The following is a 20763-nucleotide window of genomic DNA, read 5'->3' as shown; positions in this document are numbered from 1 at the left end:
CAATTCATCCTACTGAAAAAGTGTAACTCTTCTTTACGCCTCATCCACCCCTATGTAGAATGGTGTCATCCTTCATAGAATACATTGAATCATACCAAGCTAGCTTTAAAACAAGGTGTGGGGGTTGGATTGGTGCTGGACACTGGTGTTGTATATCTCATGTTTCCACTCATTTAAACAGTGTGCTCTTCACGCGTCATCCACCCCTATGCAGAATGGTATCATCCTTCATAGAAAACAATTGGTTGATACCACGCTTGTTGGAGACAAATTGAGGGGTAGACACAAAGATTTGATGTGTACAAAATGCTTCAATTCTAATCATCATACACAGGTTACATAAAGCCACTGCACAGGTATGTATTTTTGTCTCTCAAAGAGTAAATGTTTTGGGTATGTCAAATTCGAACATCACAATAATGTACACTCTGTCTTCACTGTAGACAGACTAGTACTGTATACACATCTGAAGAGTTTGCACGTCATGGCAACTCCAAACAAAATTATGTAAAGAACAATACATCTCCATGGTTACTGCAAATTAACAGGTTGTACCCATCGATGTTTTTAAACTGTTCCTTTCAAGTGGCCATTTATATTATAAATCTCAATGGCCAATATATCTCCGTGGTTACAGTAATTTACATGTTGTGGCCATCAATGTTCTTTAAAATGTTCTTTCAAGCGTCCATTCATACTCTCAACTGTCATATGTTTGATTACCAATGGCTTTGAGGACCTCTCTTTGGAACCTTTCAACTGTTGTGTCCACTGATGAATCTCCTACCTGGCCATCTTCATATCTGTACAACGAAACACGACATTTTATAGAGCCTGAGGTATAAAACTTACCAGATTCACATTGAAAATCAACAAAAAAACAGCTTGGAAAACACAAATGTAGAACAGTTGCCTGTTTGTACGATAGATACACATTTGTCGTCAACCTAGGGAGTTAGAGTATGGGGCAGATAGACCCTCTAGCTATACATCTGATATGTACATCCACTATACATGGTCACTGCTCAATGTGCACACTTAACAAACATATTGATTATTCTGTACTTCAGGCTTTAAATTTTCCGTGTTTTGATACAGCTAGCCTTACCCTGTGATTCATGGATTTTGATAATTGACCCTGAAGGTCAAAGTCAAGGTCAAAGTCTCAAAAGAAAGGTTACATTAAATAATATGGGATAGACATTTGAAAGGCGTCTCTCTTAATGACTTATTATGGACAGGTGTGCACACACACACACACACACACACACACACACACACACACACACACACACGGATGGATGGATGGACAGATCTCATTGTAATAGCTGGTACCCTGTTGATGTCTTCAAGGCATCCATCCAGTATGACTAAGTGCCTTGTCTCTCTGTCAATCGTATACCAGTTATCTGGTCATTTGACGTATCTATACAGTCAGATACAGAAGCCTAGTCACTGTAGTCAGTACATTCTAGCAAAACAAAATGATTGCCGTTTGTATATATAGCTGGTAGGGGACTAATAATCAAGCCATTATGACTATGATATCTATCTCTCTGCCATCTGCCTAGAAGGAACATCACTGAAGCTTATTTTTCTTAGATCGCCCAAATGCAATGGTTAACCTGATTGGCTGCCATTGACAACTCAATGCCCAATGGGGTGTGTCCATGTATCTACAGTAGAGAGGTATAGCATATTGACTTTACTCTCTCTATATATACATGTAGCAATTATCACAAACATGTTTTTTCCACTGAGAACAGTTTGAAAACTTTGTTTTTGGATATGTGAACCTCTTTATATCAAAGCACCTTTCAACAACTTTGAAGTTAAACTCGCTGATGGAGGCAGCCATGTTGGAAAAGCAGTCAACACTGATAGCACAAAAGGAACTCTGTGATTGGTCAATTTGCTGCTGGATAATGACAGGTTGTAACCGTCTGAGGGCGCTCTAAGATATATGAGTTCAATGACTTTCTTTCAAGGCAGTTGATGGATGTTGTGTAGTCATAATGTCTTGATTATTCAAAGTGAATGAAAACTAAATTGAACATAAAAAGGTACTTACACAAAGAAGAACCTGGTGCAGACAAGGTCTGGATTAGGACACACCCAAATATTGCCATTTTTACGTAGATCTTTACCATTTATTACTGCAGAACAAATATGACAATTTTAGCTGTCAGGTTCCTTGATTCAAGACATATACAAGAGATGCCATAGGTTTGCTTACAAATTGAAGTGGATATCAACTAACCAACTGTTCTTACACAGTGTTTTTGCTAAGGGCCGGAAACCTCTGTAACAGGATGTAGCAAATCTGACATAGCTGGCATAGTTTCTCATATACTATACAATGAATTTGGTGGGGAACCTTGGTAAAATGACGGGAGAACCCAGGTAGATTTTACCTACTTCAATATCGCCCTAAAAAACAACACTACTACATACACGTTCTGTATTTTATGTATCCCCAATTCAAAGTATATTCACATGTATTCAGTTTGTACTTTAAACCCCGATGTCGGGATTCCATGGTCTTGAATCAGAAGTGGAACCATCATTCCTTTGTTCAACCAAATTTAATCATTATTTGAGCCAGTACACACTTCTCAAGTTATTCACATGGAAAGAAAAGTTTCAAACGTTGAACTCACCTTCACATAGTGCTATACATGTTAAATTTTTACTCTGGAGAAACCTACTAGATTTAGACTTTGGCTGAGGGTGAAAAAGAAAGGGAAGTTAATGATCTAAACCATAAAATTGGACCGAAAACAATCAATATCCTTCCATAGTTGGCAATAAATGACACTTGGAGAAATGAAAGCCGTCATAGATATCATGGGTGTATTTAACTATTAATAAGAATTATGAACTACATCAGAAGGAATGATTATTATAAAGACACAGATAGTCTGTCTGTCTGTGCATGTATGTATGCTACATCCAGTCATCCATATATGCATACATACATACATACATACATACATACATACATACATACATACATACATACATACATGCATACATGCATACATACATACATACATACATACATACATACATACATACATACATACACACACACGCATGCACGCTTGCACACACACACGCACACACACGTGCACGCACGCATGTACACACACATACATACATACATACATACATACATACATACATACATACATACATACATTTGTAAATAAATATCTACAGACGTTGTACATATATAAATATGTACAACATACATACGTACATTGTACATCCATCCAACCACCCACACACCTACCCACCCATACACCTACACCTTCACTTACACCCACACACCTACCCACCCATACACCTACACCTTCACTTACACACACACACACACACACACACACAAATATAAGAAGTCTCAACCATTAATGCAGATGGACAGATACAGACATGCTATATTTGTACAACTTTCTAGTGACTTACATAAGTTGGATGGTGCCTTTACTTCCGTCATGTGTTTAGAGTCTAATGTATTTTAAGGTACAATATGAGCTGTAGCAATGGATGCACCATGCAAACATGACTTACCTTTTGTACACTCGGTGATGGCTGAGATACATGTTTTGGTCGGTGATAACTATGTCCCATACCTGAATAACCAAATGACATACTAGCATTCGGGCTAAGATAGATACCTTTGCCATAGGCACTACCGTGCATCTGAAAATCAAAATACAGAGAGCAGTTAATAAACAAGACATTCTGAGCATTTGAGATTCAATTCCAAAGCAGCAAGGGGGTTCATATTTCTTTTTGATCTTTAATATTCTAAAGTAGGTTGTGTGTGATTAATTTGTATTGAAAGGACTTATGGTTACAGGAAAAGGTTGAACTTGTACAATTACACAATATCACACAAACTCAATAAATGAACTTCGTTCATTTAGGGGGAGAAGGGTTAATGCGATTGCTGAACTTCATTTTCACACTTCTAACCAAATTCCAAAAACTTCCAAGCCTTTAATGATAACAGGTTCTGTATTTACTACTGAGATGTTGATAAGTTGATTAAAATTTGTGATATACTAAAAATGTGATATACAGTGGTATTTTAATGTGTTTGCTATGATCGTGTTTTTACATTGCATCAATCGTAGTGGTGTGACTGCTACAATTTTCAATATGTTTCACATCATAAATGAACATGCTGATGTCGGACTTGTGGATGTTTTTTAGGGTGAGGGGAGGGATTTTTGTCCTAAACAAACAAAGTTCAGTTATTGAGCTTGTGCGACATTGTGTGGTCGTCCCCAAAAGAACAGCATGTCTTTGAAAATGGATCCTAGAGTCACACAGATACACTTGATTAAATCACAATTTCCAGGAAACAAAAATTTAAAACATGGAAACAACTTGATCTTGTTTATTGATTACATAAAGGTAAGATGACTAGATTTCATATTTCATAACATATTTGGCTAACTGTTGTTTCATACAATTTGAAGACACAGAGCTTTCAAAATATGTAAATATTCAGGCTTACCTGGTGTTTTGTTCCAGAGGCAACAATAAGTCCATGCCTCATTATAGAGTGCCAGTTTTCAATATGTGACCCACTGAAACAACAAAATAGGAAATCAGAATGATTTGAGTTATCACAAGAACTGTGGATTCCCTGACACAGGGAGACTCCATATAATAAGTCAAGAAGATATCAACACTTTCAGTGTCAAATGTCTGTCTGTCTGTCTGTCTGTCTGTCTGTCTGTCTGTCTGTCCGCTTGTCTGTCTGTCAATTTGTCTGTCTGTCTGTCTCTCTACCTACCTGCCTGTCTGATTTCCATCAATCTATTTACTTGTCAATCTCACAATTTCAGAATAAAACACATTTTTTGTCACTTACTGGAATGCAAAAACACTTCCTTGTTCCTTCTTTGCACTTCTAAATGCAGCTTCTTTGGCGGGAGGACTACTGCACAGCAGAAACTGGTGGGGTGTGTGCATAAACTTGATTTGCTGTGAAGACACATAACATATTATAACAACACGCAAACCAAATTGAACGTGTTCAAGCAAAAAATATGGGAATTTATACCCATCATGCCAACACAGGTCTTCGTAGCTGGTTCTGAGATACTCAAAGCATTTAAAGTTACCATGATTATTTTTCCCCAATTTTTCATAAATTATGCTTGAGGAGTAATAATCATAGTATTCTCCAATATTTTTTTTCATTCAGCTGGAATATAATTGTGACTTAAGGGCTTTGTTACTACTCGTCTCACAACTCATAGTGACAAGGCCCCTTAGGTTACTCATATTTTCCTTGGCTGAATGAAGACAAATCCCCACATGACTGGATGGTAGGCTGACTACATCCATGTCTACTTATTTTAGTGCCGTCTACTTACCCTAGCATCTGGAAGTTTGACTATATGTGACCTGTTACTAGATATAATCCTGTAATAAACATAAAATCAATAAATTTCAGTGAAATAAACATCTGAAAAAGTTAAGTACGGTTTTCACACAATTTTGAACATTATATTTGGATTTTGGATATTTACATTTTTGGATATGATCATGACACAGGCCTTAAAAATATTGTGTGGTTCCGATTACACTCAATTTTAGAATAGGTGGGGTAGGTAGACTTTTTATTTTATTTAAAAAAAAAATCATGTGTGAGTGTTTAGTTCAGGTAGTTATGTTTTCCGTTGTTTTCCATATTGTCACTTATTAAGTTGATGTCAGTTTCCGTGTCCACTATTTCTGGCGAGACTTCAAAATTTTTTCACAATTTTATTATTTTTTCTCGAAAATGTAAAAAAAGTTTAGGGTTGGCAGTGAAAAACTAGGTGGGGGTTGGGTAACCGCGGAACCAAACAAATTTTTTAAGGCCTAAGTAAGATATCATCAACATTTAGGGAAATGAATGAACGTGAGAGTTTACCATGGTATGTACACCGGTTTAAAGCCGTGCACTAGCTAGCTGCAACTGGGACATTTTACAAAAAATGTTTTGTTAGATAGTAACAGGTGATATCATCATTTTCTTACTCTCTGAATGTTGTCTATATTCTGTGTACTTATAACCAAGTCACTTTTGTGGAGAAATGTACTGATTTCAAATAAATCTGTATTTATCACCTGTGGTTAGTCAGAATTCGCCTGTGAAAATAATTCCATTTTCACACTGATTGATTTTGGTGAAATCATTTGCTGAAACTAAGATAAGTTTTTAGAGTCACAATACATACTGTTCACTCAGTACTAGTACTACTGGTAGGAGGGGTAATCTAAATGAGTTTAGTGTTACATTTGTACTTACCACTGGAATAGTGGATATGCCATACAATCTTCTTTGTCCATTCTCTTCTTCATCTCCATAGAGCTAGCAATCTGTGTCATTTCCCTGACTGAGATAAAGCTATCTAAGGCCTTGGTCACTCTGTTAAAATTCTTTTTCTGAGAAAAAAATTAAACAAAACAAATTATACCATGCATGAGCCATCTAGAATAGAAAATATGGAATATATACTCATGACATGACAACGTGTGTCTATGTCATGACAACACATGTCTATGGTACTGATTCTGCTGTGTTTGAAATATGAGTCAAAATGTTCAAAATTGACATTACTTTCCCCGATTTTTCTTTGATATTACTGGCACTGGTATAATTATGTTATTCTCCAATATTTTTCTTCATTCAGCTGGAAAATATTTGTGACCTAAGGGTTGTCACTACTCGTCTATCGACTCATAGTTACCAAGACCCCTTAGGTCACTCGTATTTTCCTTGGCTGAACAAAGAAAAATATTGGAGAATAACATCTAAATGTTCAACATCTGATGAAGGATAAATAGAACAGTCAAAGAATGCGATATAATTTTATTAACCACTCGTGGTATTTGCCAACAGAAAGACAGTACTAAACCACAACATCCAGTGTGGTTCTATATTCACACAGTTTGACAATGTCGGCACCTAGGATCACAAACTTTTTCTTATTTTGCCTAATCTAGAAATATTGGTTAATCTTCAAATGATATAGCTCACCTTTGGGTTAAAAGCAAATTCTCTTGGGTTCTGTGGATCAACTATCATTGGATAGGGGTCAAAGATCAAATCTCTCCTCGGTGACCGTACAGCTGAGCTTGCTATAGCTACCAATAAATCAACCACTTCAGCCCCAGTTGCTATATCCTCAGCTGCATCTTGCATCACACCCAAATTTTGGAAGGCAAAGACACACAGTTCTCTTGCACAAACAGCAGGCTGAATTTTGACACAAAAAAATTGCACCAATGACATTACGGTTCCATTTGACTACCAAATTAATTAATTCTATGTTATTGTTATTTGAGAAGTTATATCTCAGTTTGCAGTTGCTCTGTCCTTTTTCATGGTTTCAGTAATGATTTGAAATGTGTTTTTTTCCGAGGACAGTGGCAGTTGCTAGGAACATTATTATGGTTGCTATGGATTTAAGCAATTGTTTTGGAATGTATATTTTCTGGGACATATTCTTTGTGTCTGAAGCATTTCTTAATATTGTATATGAATATCGAATGTTCATTTTTAGTGTACCTAGATTTTGTGTTTTTGATCAAAATACTTTGGTTAAACAGTTGCTATGCATGTTGTCTTGGTTGCTATGTTTGTGTGTATGTTTCAGAATTCTCCAATGAGGCCTACTAATAATCATACACCTGTGATACTAGTAATGTAATGTAATGTAATGTAATGTGTAATGTAATGTAATGTAATGTATTGTATTGTACAGTATTGTTCAGTATTGTACATGTCAAGTTGTTCACATCTCAAAATGATAATGTTACATGTAGTACGTACCTTGAGCATAGCACCATTTTGGAACACATGCGGTTCATCACAGACAACACAATATTCATTTAGCGTTGGTATCCTATTTCGTATGTACAGCATAACCTGAACCAGGAAACCATAGTCCAGCGTTGGCACATTTTTGGCATTTTTACCATTCTGTAATTGTAACAATACAGGATTAAACATTGGTTGTAAATACCAAAAACCTGATGCATTAATTTTTCATTCATTCAACTAAAAGAATGTATTTACCGGTATTCCAACTTGATTTTCAGTTGTTGTCACACATCTGTTGGTGCACCTATAGTAATGCATGTGTAGCATGCAAAGCACCGCACGATCATTGTGTCAACCAATAAATCGCATTACTTTTACTACTCAACTAGGGAGTAAAATTATGGTAATGAGAATTGAAACCTTTCAACTCACCTGTGTTAAAGAAGGCATTAAGTGTATCTCATCTGAAACCCCAAAGTTAGGGTCTATAAACATATTACTGCTAGAACTTGATGGTACTGACTTCTGCCGGGAAAATAACTTAGATTTGGGTTTTTTATTTGCATTATTATCTTGGGGTATTTGGACATCTATAACGCTGTCAAACAGAAGGAAAAAAAGAAACGTTACTGGTACAACAATCAAAGACGATAGACAGTTTTAAATGTGCCCTCCCCAGCATCAATATTGCCAATCTCATGGATCATGCTCGCCTGAACACGGGTGAGACCTAAAGGATGCCACCGGTGTTACGCCTGTATGTTGATAATCCTTTTTGGATGTTTACATGGTATAGACGTGCATTGTCATTATGTGTAAAAAGTGTTGTCAGAGGTATTCGACTTTCATTTGAGGAAACATAACACTGAAAAGAGTGAAAATAAACACCTAATGAAAATTCAGTATTTCACATAGATGAATAGTTCTTATTCAGCTCGTGATTACTCCAAGATGGTTTAGATAGTTACAAAATCAGACTACAGATGCTGAAGTTAAAACAATCTCAACAGAAAATTTTTCAATGATTTCTGAAAAGTCTTTCAGTTGAGAGAACTTTACTTGTGCAATGCATTCTGGGTAATTCCAAGATGGCCGTTTACAATGATAGCCTGAGGATGAAATGGTAGGATTCCTTCATCCATTAGGTATTTCTTAAAATGTTTTTGAAAGAGAAAAACACCTCGAAAAACCTAGTATTACTTGCACTGGTGATGCACATACTAGTGGTATTTTCACTTCAGTTCAATACCGCAAACATTATTGCATACTTGTATGCAAATGAGGACATGATTCTACACATAAGCGTGTGGTTGCATAATGTCATTTTTTTCAGAAATTGTTGTTTCGGATAAACATATGTAATAGTAACAGAACCCCACCCCACTTGAGTTCCAGTGTGGTGTACTCAGGGGTATTTACACTTGTGCTTGCGGTGCTTTCTGCTGTATTTTCACTCGCATGCTTGTGAAAGTACGACCCCAGAGAACACTGCAAGCACTCATGCAAATACCCTGCGTATGCCACACTTGCACCCATGCGTCATGGGGTTCTGTCATAGTGTCAATACACGTTTCAACTCAGCAGTTTTTATTCTACATGTATTCCCCATTCATCATCTGGTGTTTCATTACTCAGAGTACACCAACCATTTATTGTGTGTTGCCCTAGCAACATCTTTGCTCTAATTACTATCATGTCATTTTAATAAAATATTACCTTTCAGGTTGATTAAGTAATAAATTAACTGCCTCATCGATATTACTTCTTGTGACAATGAGAGCTCTGTGTGCAACATCTGAACTGAATCCCATCTCAGTAACTTTAGCTATCATTGACTCATCCACAGAGACACTGTAGAGAAAGAAAAACAACAGTGTACAGCAGTTAACTACAATCACACCAAGTATTCTTTCTTCAATTCAGGGTGGTAATGAACTATAGTCTAAGAGTACTCTTTTCTGGTTGTAAACTTACCTAAGAGTGCAAGCCTGCCCTCCTGTGTTCAATTTCATACAGGATGGTGATGAACTATTGGATGATTCTGAGTGTAAACTTACCTGCGAGTGCAAGCCTGCCCTCCTGTGTTCAATTTCTTACAAGGTGGTGATGAACTATTGGATGATTCTGAGTGTAAATCATTACTCAAGATAATGTGTCTGGCTTGGACATTGTCATTGCTGAGTTCTTTCCAATGAGTTGACAGAAATTGTTCCAAAATCCTGAAAAAAAAACACACCAGGAAGTCACGCTAAACAGTAAACCCAAGTATGTGTATAAAACCCAAACTCATGTCAAAACAGAGCGGTACCTTACAAAACGTAAATTTGAGTATTGTTTGTTAGCATTGATATCTTACACAGTCATTTTGTAGGGATTTAGTTTTTTTTATAAATATCAAACAAAACGTTCAGTTCTTATACATGTCCATATACATGTTTTGTATGTTTGGCAAAAACAATGATGGACAATCCTTTCGCTTCATTTACTTAATCTTTTCATAGAAATTCTATAAAAAAAATATCTCAAACTATTTTGTGGCAGACACAGACTGAATGAACTGTTTCATTCAATTTAAATTTAAGAGGAGATTTTCACAGCTTCATGTCTTGGTAGTGCAATATAGTAAGAAGTAGTTTTGAAAATGAATATAAAGTTATCGTTGGCTAAATAAATTCTTATCTAGACTACATTAATCATAATATTTATACTTACTTCCTGAGTTGAGCACCAAGTCCAAACTTTTCTTTATTTGATGGTTGGAAAACCTCAACTTTTGGTTCTGTGTGTATTTACGAAAAATATAAATGTATTTGAATTTTGTTGTTATAGAGTACATATATACATAATTTATATATACAACCATCAGACTGTGGAAGAACGGAACCTGTAACAAACAGAGAAAGCAAACAACCGAATTGGATTAATAACACTTAGCACACCATGTTGGAAGTACAGAGACTTGTATTACACACCATGGTATGATAAGAACAGTAGTATGGCCTCTTTACATAGTAGTTCACTTCACAAACAAATTTCCAGTTCCCCTGGCATTTCATGTACACATAAAGAGGCCATAAAATTGTTCTTATCAACCATGAAATGTAATACAAGTCTCTGCAGTTCCAACATGCCGAGCCAAGTGTTATCAATCCAATACAGTTGTTTACTTTCCCTGTTTGTATTAAACAGGTTCCATTCATCCATGGTCTGTTGTCAGCAGTTGTATATATGTACACATATAAATTTACATAGAGGTCACTCATTCACATATGTCGCCCCCAAACTATGGAAATCTTTGCCAATTGACATTCGTCAAGCCTCCAGCCTGGATTGTTTCAAAACAATACTGAAGACTTATTGTTCACCAAAGCCTACGGTGTGCTTTAGTCATTCAGCGCTACTGAACAGAACATTTCTCTAGAGATTGGCGCTCCAAAATTTGATTGATTACTTAATTGATATTTTGCATAATGTTATAAATTAAACACAATTTTACATTCATTTGCATACAATTTACACGCTATTAATTTCAATAAAATAGAGAGCATATTATACTATAAATACAAAGTGTTATTAAACTGATGACTTCCTACCTGTTGCATCTAAATACCTAGACAGGGAACAATGTAAGCGCACTACTATTGGCTCAGTTCTGTTCACCTTCCATGCTTTTGCAATCTCTTCCTGCAGATGAAATAAAAAAAATAATTACGTACATGTATCTACAATCAAACTAATAATTCATTTTTTTCTATTGGGAAATGAAATTGACTTGATAAAGACAACAAGACCAAAAATATTGATGGAATTCATATATTTTACGCTAAATATTATCCAAATAAAACATATCAACAATTCAATCTTTAACAATGTTACAAAGTGTACCTAAGTTGTCTGGTTGTTGATTCAACTTTCTATACAGGCATGTTAAAGTGGCCATAAGGATGAGGATTGGATATTTATTTTGGATTTTTAATTTATAAAACAATTTTATCATGGCTTCCTTCTTGAAAAATCAATGTGAAACAACATATGCTAAGTCCTTGTTATAACTCAATAACATGCAACAGATTAATAAATGTGTAAAATTTGTTATTGTACATACAATAACAAACTTTTCACACATTTTTTAGCTTTTGTAATGTATTGAGTTTCAAAACATAGACTTTGTCAATGTTGTTTCACATTGATTTTTCAAGTAGGAAGCCATGATAAATTGTTTTGGCCACTTTAACATTGAGGTCTATTTACGTCTATGTCACTGAACAGATGCACAAAATACTTTTCACTCTCTCCCTCTCTCTTTCTATCTCATCACAAATCAGCCTTTTTTTTGGTTAAGTCTAGGCCGTTTCATAACCTTTCTGTGTTTGCAAGAGATCTTTCTGATAATTCTGTCATGAGACTTGTCTTGTAACAGAATGGGCTAGGTAAAACCAATACTTATCAACGTGTCATTTTTCATAAAACAAACATTAAAACTATATGTCATATAACAAATGTAAAACTGTTGAAACTATTCAATAGTTGACAGATTACCACAAAAGTCACTGAATTGCCTGCGGGGAAACTCTGTTGCTAAAACATGCAGAGAGTGATAGCAGTGACCAGATAAACTGAAAAGGGTCATTTGTGGGATGAGTACTTTCACTCACAACAATGAGAATGACTACAGACAATTTGTCAGTAGTAGAGATTTTCAAGAGAAGGCAAATTTATGCAATTATATTCAACGCAGACCAATGTCTTGAATTTCATTTTCTTAGCAGACTGTACACAAACTTTTGGACTTTTGGATCTAAATAAATCAAAAATATAAACAAAATATACATTCAAGAAATCTAAAAATCTTTGACATGAAATATTACTTATATAGGTTCTGAAGTCATGTAATCAAGTGACAGACATGTTAAGAGTAAATGAATTTATGGGAGAAAGTGTCATTTTTTTACACATATTTGCTATATGTCCTTGAACCTCAAGGTCAAGGTTAAAGGTCACAACCTGACAAGAAAACGTACAGTTGATAATGTGAGGTAAGCTCTTTATTAAAAATTGTATTTAATACATTTTTTGAGTTACATGGCAAATTCTATTTTTTTTATGACAATTAGATGTGAAGCAAAGCAAATATTGATAATATGACTACTTCTGCAAATTTGGTTCAATTTAGTTGTATTTGTCAGTGATATTGCAGCTGCAAATAAAATGGCCTGACAGATGTATGCATCTTGGTCCAGACTAGTCTAGTTCCTATACGGTATCTTTACAATTTACACTAGCAGGTGGTTTAGTTAGAGATCATGTTGACATCCAGGCTATGGACCGACAGACAGACGGACTGACACAGGGACCGGACCCAACAAAGTAGCCCTTTTCAAGGTTGCCTGTTTGGGCTACAAATACACTAGAGAGGGTAACTTACATCAATGAAAGACACATCAAGGTTCAATTCTACATCAATATCATCAATAGCACCAAATGTCCTGAAAAAATAAGATGAACAGTTTTGTGTAAGTTGCTTTTCCAGGCCTCCTGCCCATTAGACTTGAAGATACGTCATGTTGTTCAGCCCTATTCGGCTTCTAAACTAGTGAGTGGTAGCTGATAGTGTGGCATGAATGTCATATCTTACAGATTACCAGCCCATATTGGTATTTGAAGTAAGGCGAGTGTCTCCACCTTGTCGTTTTTATTCAAGATATATATATGGATTAGTAGTGCACTATCAAGCAAAATACTCAGGAGCCGTTACACGGTCTTTCACACTGTTGCGATCATCAGTCGACTAACGGTATAGATCTATAAAATTCCAAATTCAAAGTTCAAAAATTCCATTTCACATGATATGGGTGCCACAGTGGAAGTTGGTCAAGATATATCTATTTTCATGTTGGGACTTAAAGATTTATTCCGAACGTTTATTTAATAAATTTGATTAATAAAATAGAAAATTTTTGAATATACATATATAGATATGTATAGATATAGTTGACTTGAATATTTACTAAAAACAAAGATTGCTATAACAAAAGGACTGGGCACTTGTGCGAGTGAGGCACTAACATGAATCAGTAGAGTACTCACCTTGTATTGACAGCCTCTTCACCAAATCTAACTTTTACTTGGTCTAAATCATCAGCTAAGACTGAATTGGTATGTACTTCTTCCTCCTCCTCTGTGGCATATGCCTGCAGTCAAATATAAATATCAGAAATTATATTGTTTTCAGCTCTAAAACAGATCTTCAACCAACTTGCTTTGAATTACTAAGAGTCAATCATTTATGATAACGGATAAAATAAAGTCTTAAACTTCTTCTGTTACTTTCTTCAAGAAAACTCTAACCTATTCTCAGTTCAAATTCTGAAACAATCATGACTCGCCATTCAACTTTTTGAGGAAGACATTAAAATGATCTTCAAAGTAACTCATTTTAGAATCCAAAATGGCTGCCAAACATGATCCCATATTTGTTGACTTGACATAAATCAAAAACTTACCTCTACTTCAAAATCTTCCTCGTCAGCATCATCTAAATCCTCAAACTCCTCGGCACAATCACTGTAATGACTTTCCTGCAATATATATGGAATATAATATTTTGTAACTTTATACTCATGAATTTCTGAACATTTGCACAGAATTTTTTTATGAGATTTGAACAACAGTACCATATTATGAGCTGCCAATGATGACTACTGGTTAACTGGACTGTTTGTTGTGTACTCAACTGAGTCAAAGTTCACTATCAAGTGTGTGCAATGGTTTTTACATCTCACTCAATGTTTTTGTACAAATTATATAGAACAAAACAGATAGTGATAACATGCAAGCATATAGAATGATACATTTTATCTCACTGTGAACACAAATCAACTTCACTGTCAGATGAAACAAGGAAGATTAAATGTAAAACTGTTTATCTGTTTTCAGATAAAATGGAATTCATGTGTGTGTTATCAGTGCCTATATTTTGTTTCTGTATCACAAAAAGTGTTGTGTGAGATGTACAAATCAACCTGCTGCCTAATTGAAACTCTTTAGTCTTTCTGGTCTGGTAGTAAAGTATACTTTATTTTCAGTATCAAACCAAGGTGGCAAACGTTCTGTGCATAATGATTGCACTTTGAGGTACTATGTAGAATGTTTCATTAGTCTCACTTGCCAGACAATCAACTGTATATACATCTTCTGAATTTCAAAACACACAAAACTACGAGGGGGGTGAGGTAAGTCAAGAGTGCTGGTGATGGCACTCATGGTACTCCCATATATTTATCAGCATTTAATATCCAGTGCAATATTTGAAAATCAAGAAGTTATCAAATATTTTGATAGTAAGTTAAACAATAAGGCCAAATAAAAAAAAAAAAACCAGTGTGTTTCCGATAATCTGACTAACCTAGTTTAAGCCCCTCACCCCTAAACATTTTTTTTTCATGCACAAAGGTAAAATGGTAACAATTTACTTCTATTTCTGTGTACATCTTCATACCTTTGTCTTATTGTGGTCACTTTTTTCAAAAAATTGTATTCCAGAGAGAAACAAGGTCTTTTTAGACTATAACAGTACAGTCTGCACTAAGGTGTTCGTCTACTTAACTTATAATTGTCAACATTTACTTACTTTACTTCCTCATCAAACTCTCATAGAAGGATAGTGACCAACGAGTACCTCATTTTGGGGTCGAAGTAATTTTTAAAAATTAAGGTAAAGGAAAATAAAATTCTGACCTACCTACACTATTTTCTGAAGTCATGTTATCGGAAACAATGTGGTGTGTTTTTTTTATTTTGCCTAAGAACATTGTTGAGGTCATAGACACTATTCTCAAATTGTCTGAATATTTTCCTCCTTACCATTGATTCCATTGTGTTATAATTAGGTCTGTTGTTTTCTTCTATGTCTAGAGATTCCATGCTTTCATCATTTGATACACTTGTAGGTAAATTTAGGTCTAATTTTTTCCAACAAGCTACAGAAATAAATGAAGATGGTGTCAATACATTAAGAATTCACATGGATGTATACAAAGTAATACTGTATTCTCAAAGAAAACAAGTCCCTATAAGATACACAGCCAAATAAGATACATGTAATTTGGCAGACCCAATGAAAAGATAGCCCATTTAGTACTATTCTAATATCTTGTACACCATGCTTGTAATATGAATGTAAAATTAATGGTAATTTACGAGTTGAAAATGCGCAAGTAAACCACACCCCAAAAGTAGTTATCAAATTCTTCTGTAAATTTTCACATCTACCCTTCATTTCCTTCATGGGAGGGATTTATTCTTCCATGCTTGTTGACTGCATAGATTGTGTGTTCTCATGGAGTTCAAGAAGTATAAATGGTTGTGCTGTTGCAGGTCTGTGCCAGGATGATAACTGTACAAGCTGTGAGCACTCTGTAGTTGTTGGGAAGTGGTGTTGAAAATATATTCAGGTACAAAATTGTGGAACAGTTTGCCAACAGAAATGAAATGTCTCACATCAAAACATCTTTTCAGGAAAGCTTTTAAAGAGTACCTACTTGACAAAATTTAAACAAATGAATACAATACACATTCTTGCATTCTTAGCTCGTTTTCATATTTTCGCCCATTATGATTTTTCTTCTAGTTCTGTGTAGCTCTTATCGCTCTTGATGCATATGAACTGTGAGGTGGAGCCAAACTTGATTAGCGAAAAGCTATTTTTTGGACTCCAAATTGCCAATTTGTTTATTTATTTCCTGTCATTATGTAATTGTAAATTGGCAATAAAATGAATGAATGAATGAATATGTATTATCGTCAATATCTCAATCTAGAGTACATTCTCAACTAACCTGCTGCAATTTGAGTAAATATATATGGTATCCTTTCATTCTTCATTTCTGGATTGTGGGGATTATCAGAGGTAGACAACATTGTATGATCTGAAACGAAAAATATGCAGAAAGTGCAAAATTCTCTGAAATCCAATAAAAATACATACAAAATAATAATACATGTAGTACGCCTCATTTTACATAAAACCCCTGCAGCAGAAGCATCATTTTCATGCTATAACAAGCAAATCTACCAAAAAATATATATATCTCCGACTTGACATAAATATCACGTTTCATAGCGATTCTTTCATTCAAATACATATTTGATACAAATCTATGCATACCTACAAACAATATACACAATGTAAATAATTTCTACTGTACAAAAAGTTGATATTTCTACTAATTTGTAAGTGACAGTGTTTATGTAATATTTTATCTTTTTAACATTGGTGAAATTGGAAGACAACCAGTATCATTTCTGCGGAAATTATACATATCGAAAAAATCTTCACAGAGTATGTGTTATCTCTGTTCCAACTTCATACACTTTTCACATATATTTGAATGTAATCATTCCATAACAACTTTGAGATTATTAATATTATTAAAATCTTTTTGTTTAAGCTGAAATTTCCTTACTCAAATAAGTAAAGCTATATATATATACACAACAAAAAATCTGACTGTTATCCTTGCATGTTGCAAGTAACGTCAGCAAATGAAAGAATAAATGTATTTTGCTTTCCAGAAAAGACATAATAACATCAACACAGAAAAAAACATTCACATTAAACTTAATTTGGTAGGGGTCATGTAAGGGGTCATGTAGAGGTCAGGGGTCACATACCTGGATAGTCATCAGACATATGGAATGTAAATACGACTGCTTCATCATTCTTCCTACAAGTAAAACTAAAGGTGTTCTCTCCTTGTTCAAACTCTGTAACAAAGGCAGACATTTGTTTGGTTATTTCAAACATTTTGAAAATATCGCTGTTGAGAATCCAAATACTATGAAATTGCAGTAAATAGGCAGTTTAATACTTAAACGCAAATTTACTTCACAAGATCAGAAAGACGCGCTCCTTCAGACTCATCGTCTTTTATTTTCTTAATGGCAGTAAGTAGGTAAAATACTGCCTGGATCCCTCCAGTCATTTTACCAGGGTTTCCAAATATAATTATCATATACTATTTCAACAACTACCGTATGCCAGTTTTTTCCTGATTCCCCACCATCCTGTTACCATGGATACCAAAACACCGTGTGGAAGTGAGGAAATTACAGATGAATTTCATGGCTTCAGATAGAGAGTACAAAATTACTCACTATCTATTACAGGTGACATTTATCATAAAAAGACTGGCAGTAAGAATGTCAACCTACAGTGGAACTATATATGATCCTTTGAGTTTGAGGAGTAAGGATAAAAACAAGCCAAAAAAGGTATAATTATGTCTTATTTTTTGTGAGTAAATTTTCTTGTATGTCTGTTGCAATGAATACTAGGAAAAAATTGATTAAAATCACTACTTGTGAAATTGACACTCTGGGAATGGAGTATTCATGAGATAGATTTTGTAAGGAATTACTAGCAACAATTTCACACTATAAGATCAGTTGTTACATTGTTTACAACTTGTCCAGGTAGACTGTAACTTAAGGTACACTGTGTTGCTCTGCCCAAGAGCGTCTTATTGATCTTCTGTATTGGCAGATGTGTGAAAGCAAACCAACATGGCCTACCTCACAGACTACCTGTCAGCATGGAGGTAGGATAGACTTCTTCCCTCCATGCTGCTGTCAGGTACAACAATCACAGATTTAAAGGGGTGAATTCACTATGTTTATAAAAACTTAGATGTTAATATATGAGACAAAATGCATTGGTTTCATTCACTTATATTAATCACTTTATCAATACAGAGCTGGCATCGATCAAAACTTTGACATAAGTGACATACAAACTTGCTAGGGAACTTCCATTTAAATGTATTCTTGACTGCCTTATATTTGCCTACATACAGCAAAGGGAAAGTGTTGGCCACAATGCATAAGGCATCGTGACCTCTGACCTCTGGGACATAGTCACCTGTCTACTCCAAGACATTTTCTGTGACAGCTATTGTCAAGCTGAAGGAACCGGAACACTGTTTGACATAAATCACTCTACCTTTGGGCAGACAAGTGTTGAAGGAAGAGTTGAATGATTGTAGCAAACCTAGTGTAACCCTAGAAATAATTAGTTATAATGATTTACATAACAATAGACTATCATTCTGTTAATTAAATCACTGATTTTAAACAATAGTGTAATTTGTATGATTGAATGTCATAGATCTGTGGTAGCATATAGTGACATATTGTAAAGAACTGTTGATAGTAATAAACGAAGTTATGACACTGTCTGCTACTACTAGATAATCTATTCCATATTTTCAGTTTGACTGCTACTGTACTAAGTACATACATATAATTTAAGATATTGCTTGGGGGTGATCAACTCTTACACCGAGTGCATAGGTCCACTAAACATACATGAAATGGGGTATCACATTTTGTAGTTTGCATTAATCAGTATGTAAGTTCTCATCTCAGACATCGTTTCATAAAAAGACAACTTTGAGCCAGAATACATGTTATTACACAAATCATGTGACAAGATATTGCTTGGGGTCAATAACTTTCCTTTTGCATGCCTATTAAGTTCACTAAACAAACACAAAACATGAAACATGTCACATTTTGTCACATTTTATAACAAATAGACAACTTTTCGTCAGAATTTTGCTAATATTTATATAAACCAGATACAAATTGATTATTTGTTTAAAAAGATATTTCTGACATTTACAAAATCAAATCAAATGTCTCAAAATCTTTCAAAAAACACTGCAGGACAAACTGAGATTTCAACATTGTTTTTCCTTTAACTCTATTCATTGCAAAGACTTCTGCTTTTCATATTTCAATATAAATGCATTCTGAATATAAAGTATCTAATTTGCTATGCATTCATGGGACCAATACTTAATTACAATGTGACATGTACTGATCTTTTTTAATGAACTGACAGACATTTCAGTTAAACAAATGTAACAATTTATATATATGACAGTCAGATATCAGCAACTACAAAATTGAATGCTGATGACAGAAATCTGTCTAGCTTTTTGTTGTGTTCACTGGTGTGACAGGGTTCCAGACTCTCTTAAAATAATTGATTATTTGGCATTTTTTTCCCCAAATAGTGATACATTATTATACTTTCATTAAAAAATGAGCTTGTATACAGTATAATATACATGCATGATCTATGGATGTACCCTCTGGCATGCTTTTGCTTTTGTAATGTTTTACTGTGATACAGCTGCTGTCGCTTTCATAATATTTGGCAACCTGTACTCGTGCCCATTAAACATATGTGTTAATTTTGAATGTCCACATGTTGATTATTGGGTCGGTACGGTGGCGTTTTACCAAAATAGCATCTTTTAAATCACAAGTTCACTGACCGAAAGATGTAAACAATACCAATGAAAATAAAGAACTGTGTGAAATTTATCATTGTTTTACAATGGCTTAGAGCTGCACATGTATCATTTTTTCTGTGACGTGGTATTGCTAGTGACTAAGTTTAACAAAGGACCATTGATTTCAAAAATGACACGAATGATGTCATACTCTAAACTGAGAACGACTGATATGAGGAAACCCGTCACACCTGATGTCGATATATATTATGTACATGTTTTCACCCACCGGTAAAGGGACAAGTTGGATCCTTCTCGCAAACATCGATGACGCTTTCGATGTCAGCCTGCATCTTCCTGTAACGATGGGACATTTTCCTTATTTCATTGAGTCACTACAGTGCAAACAGCGAAATCATTTGGTGGAGAAATGCCTGGCTTCAAAGATTGCGATATAGAATACTGAATAACATAGCAATCACCCGGAAGATTGTGTCGAGCTCTTATTGCGCAAGCGCGTGTAATGGAGCCGTGTGAATATTTTTTAGTGTTCAACAATGGTATTACACAATTTCCTGTAAAGTTGCTAAATTTGTTCTGGTAACTTTTTCAAAAATATCGCAGTGATTA

At 34.9% G+C, this 20763-nt stretch overlaps 1 protein-coding gene across 1 annotated transcript; it reads right to left on the bottom strand.

Annotated features, from left to right (window-relative positions):
• Positions 1–534: 534 nt before the first annotated feature.
• LOC144443192 (protein mono-ADP-ribosyltransferase PARP6-like) lies at positions 535–20584 on the bottom strand. The gene is made up of 22 exons (XM_078132578.1): positions 20423–20584; positions 17507–17599; positions 16672–16761; positions 15698–15813; positions 14338–14412; positions 13922–14025; positions 13260–13320; positions 11428–11518; positions 10547–10613; positions 9892–10053; positions 9551–9685; positions 8267–8432; positions 7844–7993; positions 7049–7267; positions 6317–6453; positions 5397–5445; positions 4889–5001; positions 4529–4601; positions 3574–3705; positions 2661–2724; positions 2072–2156; positions 535–803 (listed from the first exon to the last, which is right to left on the bottom strand). Exons 1-22 carry the CDS (start codon positions 20505–20507, stop codon positions 701–703), a joined length of 2370 nt encoding a protein of 789 aa, XP_077988704.1. The 5' UTR covers positions 20508–20584; the 3' UTR covers positions 535–700.
• Positions 20585–20763: the final 179 nt, after the last annotated feature.

The sequence above is a fragment of the Glandiceps talaboti genome, chromosome 12 (genome assembly GCF_964340395.1).
Source record: "Glandiceps talaboti chromosome 12, keGlaTala1.1, whole genome shotgun sequence".
NCBI classification, from domain to species: Eukaryota; Metazoa; Hemichordata; class Enteropneusta; family Spengelidae; genus Glandiceps; species Glandiceps talaboti.
Note: the sequence above shows the minus strand (reverse complement) of the source record. Positions and strands in the feature narration are given on the sequence as shown.

Bases quoted from the DNA above. Each gene is read 5' to 3' on its own strand.
- LOC144443192 (XM_078132578.1), bottom strand. From the start codon at position 20,507: ATGTCCCATCGTTACAGGAAGATGCAGGCTGACATCGAAAGCGTCATC. The intron at 9,686-9,891 runs GTAAGTTTACAC...CTTTCTCTACAG, and splicing joins GGGCAGGCTTGCACTCGCAG to TGTCTCTGTGGATGAGTCAA. The intron at 6,454-7,048 runs GTGAGCTATATC...TTTTTTTCTCAG, and splicing joins AATTTGCTTTTAACCCAAAG to AAAAAGAATTTTAACAGAGT.